The sequence below is a fragment of the Pinus tabuliformis genome, chromosome J (genome assembly GCF_031772625.1).
Source record: "Pinus tabuliformis cultivar Carrire ecotype Pingquan chromosome J, CPIR1, whole genome shotgun sequence".
Taxonomy (NCBI): domain Eukaryota; kingdom Viridiplantae; phylum Streptophyta; class Pinopsida; order Pinales; family Pinaceae; genus Pinus; species Pinus tabuliformis.
In genome coordinates, this window is record NC_142295.1 from 571,797,533 (window position 1) to 571,801,056 (window position 3,524).

The window sequence follows — 3,524 nt, forward strand, 5'->3', positions numbered from 1 at the left end:
ACCGAGTCATCCGGGAGGTGTTCCTTCCTGCTTACTCTAGTTGAGGCTTCAGCCTGCTGGCTTTCGGTGAGGGAACGAAGATGGTCTATGGCAGCTTCCATATGAATGCAGCGATCCTTTAAATCTTCGATCTCTTTCTTCCTTTTCTCCAGCTTTTTGCGTTTGGAGTTTCTGTCGGCGTGGTAATCCTCAGTCAGCTCCTTCACTTGCTTGTTCAGGGCATTGATCATGACAACATGTGCTTTGCACATGTGACACTCCCTGTTGTTGAAGATATTGCTCATGGGGTTTCTAGGCTGGGGCTGATTGTGCTGCTCAGCCATCTTGTTTGGAACAGATTCGACAGTGCCTCGAGAAGTATCAGGATTTATGGAAGGCGAAAGGCTGTTGCTGCCGGGCTGCTTGATTGGATCAATATGAGACTGAAGGCTCCGATGCTGTGTGTGGGCGCAGCTGAGGACATAAACCAGATTATTAGAAGTAGTAATATCACAGAAATAAGGAGAGTTGGTTACCCTGAACAGAAGAATGTCGACTGAATCCCAGAACAGATAGGGCGTCTTCGAACGATGCTTGATGTTAGAGAGAGCAGTGCCGACCCAGAGGAGCTCGGTGGATCCTTTAACCCCGATACTGGTTTTGCAGTCTTGAAAGAGGCCTTTTAACCGCTGACCCCGCCTCCAGAGAGCTTTTCGCCTCTGTCTCAGGTTGCAATGTTTTGTGGAAGCGCTGAGAGGCTTGCTGTGATTTATAGGAGCGAAGCGGGCTTGCTCACGTTTGTAATGGGGGGTGGTGAATCTGATCTTGGCTATCATGAGATCCTTTGGGTTGATTTTTGCCCGTCCTTGAGGTCTGAAGCCAGCATGGGCGTGATCACGTCCTCTGATTTTATCTGAGTTGTACAATGATGTCTTCCTGCCTTTTCCTACATTCCTCGATTCCGGAGGCCGATACATTGTCCTATTTCCCCTAATTCGGCAGTCGAGAAGGATATGTATTGTAGAGGATCGAGTTTGAGCAGGCCAGCAGTATTGAAGCGGATGCCTGAGGTGACTAGTAATCTGGTGCAAGAGGATAGCATGTTGACTAAGGAATGTCTTTGTCATAGAACTCATTGTTTTCTTTAACCTTACCCGTGGGTCTTCCCGTGGCCTTGTTGGCCAGCCCGTCCGCTGCCGAATTGAAGCTTCTTAGGACGTGTTTGTAGGTCACTTTGCTAATGCCCCTGGTTTGATCCATTATTCTTTCTTTGATTCTGTTTAATGCAATTTGGTTGAAGTCTTTCCCAGTATTCATGGCTGCTATGAGAATTGCAGAGTCCCCTAACACTAAGAGATCATGAATGCTCAGCTTCAGGGCAATGGAGGTCCCCAATAGAAGGCTGTATGCTTCAGCCTTATTGTTCGACATGGTACCCAAACTCCACTCATAGGTGACGATTGTTTTCCCCTGAGGATCTCTTATTATTCCCCCTGCTCCAGCTTTGCCTGGGTTGTTTTTTGAGGCCCCGTCAAAGTGGAGCATGAACCTCTTTTGCTTTTGAATCCAACTATTGACTTCCTCCTTTGTCCCTCTGAGTTTCCAATCCTTCTGCCCAGTTCCTTTTATTGGTTTGCTTTTCGTTTTTAGCTTGTAGTTGAATCTTCGGACCCATTCCTTCGCCCTCTCATCTGTGTAGTCCAGGTCAGCATGATGGATCCCATTAGATTCAATGGTCTCTGTTATGAGCGCAGTTGTTTTAGCCAGAATGCTTGTGACACTAGGTTTTTTGTCTTTGAAAATACTTTCGTTCCTGGCTAACCATAATTGCCAGCAGAGGTTTGAAGGGATGCTGGTCCATAATCTCTTGGCGAGGGTCATGTTCTTGCTTGCATAAGGGAAGAGTTTCCCCCATCCTTTCTGAAGTAGTGAGACCTGATTGGGTAGATCTCCTATATCTAGAGGGCTAGTTATGAGTTTCCAGCAGGACGATGCTACTGAACACTCAATGAAGAGATGATTGATGTTTTCTTCCGCCTTCCTGCACATAAAACAAATTGAAGGACCCTGAATACCCTTTTTCCTAAGATTTTCTACTGTTAGGATTTTGCCATGTAGCAAGGTCCAATTAAAAAGTTTGATCTTCGGAAGACTTTCAATTTTCTAGGCTGCCTTGTAGGATTGCCAATTGTTGGGTGCTGTTAGGTTTTGTAGCGCCTTGTAACCTTCCTTGACTGTGTAATTGCCTCCAGTTGGATCCCAAGCATAACTGTCATCTCTCATTCTGCTTGAAGGGGCTGCCCCTGCAAGAGATAGCTTAAGATCGGTCCATAGGTCGTCTAATTCTTCAGGAAGGTGCATATTTTTCCAACCTTTCCAGCTGTTATGATCCCAAATTGAGATGTCGAAGAGGGTTTTAAGGTTGGCTTCAAACATCCACAGCTGCAGCGGCCTCAGATTAATGGACTTTTCCTTGGCTTCCGAACCCATTATTCTATCCCTCCATATACTGATATGTTTCCCATTACCTGGGACTTTAGAGATATGGGACTTGAGGAGAGGCAAGGTTTTTTTGATCAATTTCCAAACAGGGGTACATTGCCTTTCTGTGATTACATCAGAGAGGATGTTGCTATTGCTCCCACTCAGATATTTCTTTTTGAGAACCTCTGCCCACCAGGATCCCTTCTCTTTTAAGATTCTCCAGGTTAGTTTAAAGCCCATTGCCAAATTTGCCAGCCTGGGAACTCTAATTCCTAGTCCACCATTTTCTATGGGGAGGATGACCTTTTCCCATTTTACTAAACTGAATTTTTTCGTATCTTGCTTTCCTCCCTTCCAGAGGAAGCTTCTTAGGATCAGCTCCATATGCTTGTGAATGCTTGATGGGGCGAGGGTAATGGCAAATTGGTAGATAGGGAGGGCTGAAAGGATTGCTTTGATAAGGATTGTTCTGCCCGCCAGATTAAGCCAATGCATCCCCCAACCCTGAAGTTTCCCTCTCAGCTTCTCAATTAGCTTGACCCAAACTTCGCTTTTGATTGTCTCTTTGGCCAGAGGCAGTCCTAAATACATAAAGTGGGACCAGCTTGATTGAGCTGGGATTTCCATAATTATAGAGATCCTTTGGGTTATGTATCTAGGAACATTCCAGGTATATATCATGCATTTGTTGTTGTTTAATTTGCCCCCCGAGGCTTGGAGGAAGAGGTCCAGAATGGCTTTGAATCTCCTGGCCATGAGGCTTGAAGCACCGCCTATTAGAAGGGTGTCATCTGCAAATAAGGAGTGATTGATCCCTTTGGCTCCTCGAATGATGTCCACTCCTGTTATTTCTTTTAACCTTCGCTTGTTTTCCAAGTGCAAACTTAATGTCTCTGCCATGATGATATAGAGGAAAGGGGAAAGAGGACAGCCTTGCCTCAAGCCTCTTGTGCTCTTGAAGGCTCTGCATGGCCTACCATTGATTAAAGGAGCTGTCCAATTTTGGGAAACACATTCCATAACCCTGCTGATGAAATGCTCTGATACCCCGAAGTTTGAAA

The 3,524-nt window shown here is 45.6% G+C and overlaps 1 protein-coding gene across 1 annotated transcript; it reads right to left on the minus strand.

Moving 5' to 3' along the window:
• Window positions 1–1,086: 1,086 nt before the first annotated feature.
• LOC149228278 (uncharacterized) lies at window positions 1,087–1,860 on the minus strand. Its single transcript, XM_089380724.1, has one exon. The coding sequence runs from the start codon at window positions 1,858–1,860 to the stop codon at window positions 1,087–1,089; it is 774 nt and encodes a 257-aa protein (XP_089236850.1).
• Between the last annotated feature and the right edge of the window lie 1,664 nt (window positions 1,861–3,524).

Bases quoted from the DNA above. Each gene is read 5' to 3' on its own strand.
- LOC149228278 (XM_089380724.1), bottom strand. From the start codon at position 1,860: ATGACCCTCGCCAAGAGATTATGGACCAGCATCCCTTCAAACCTCTGC.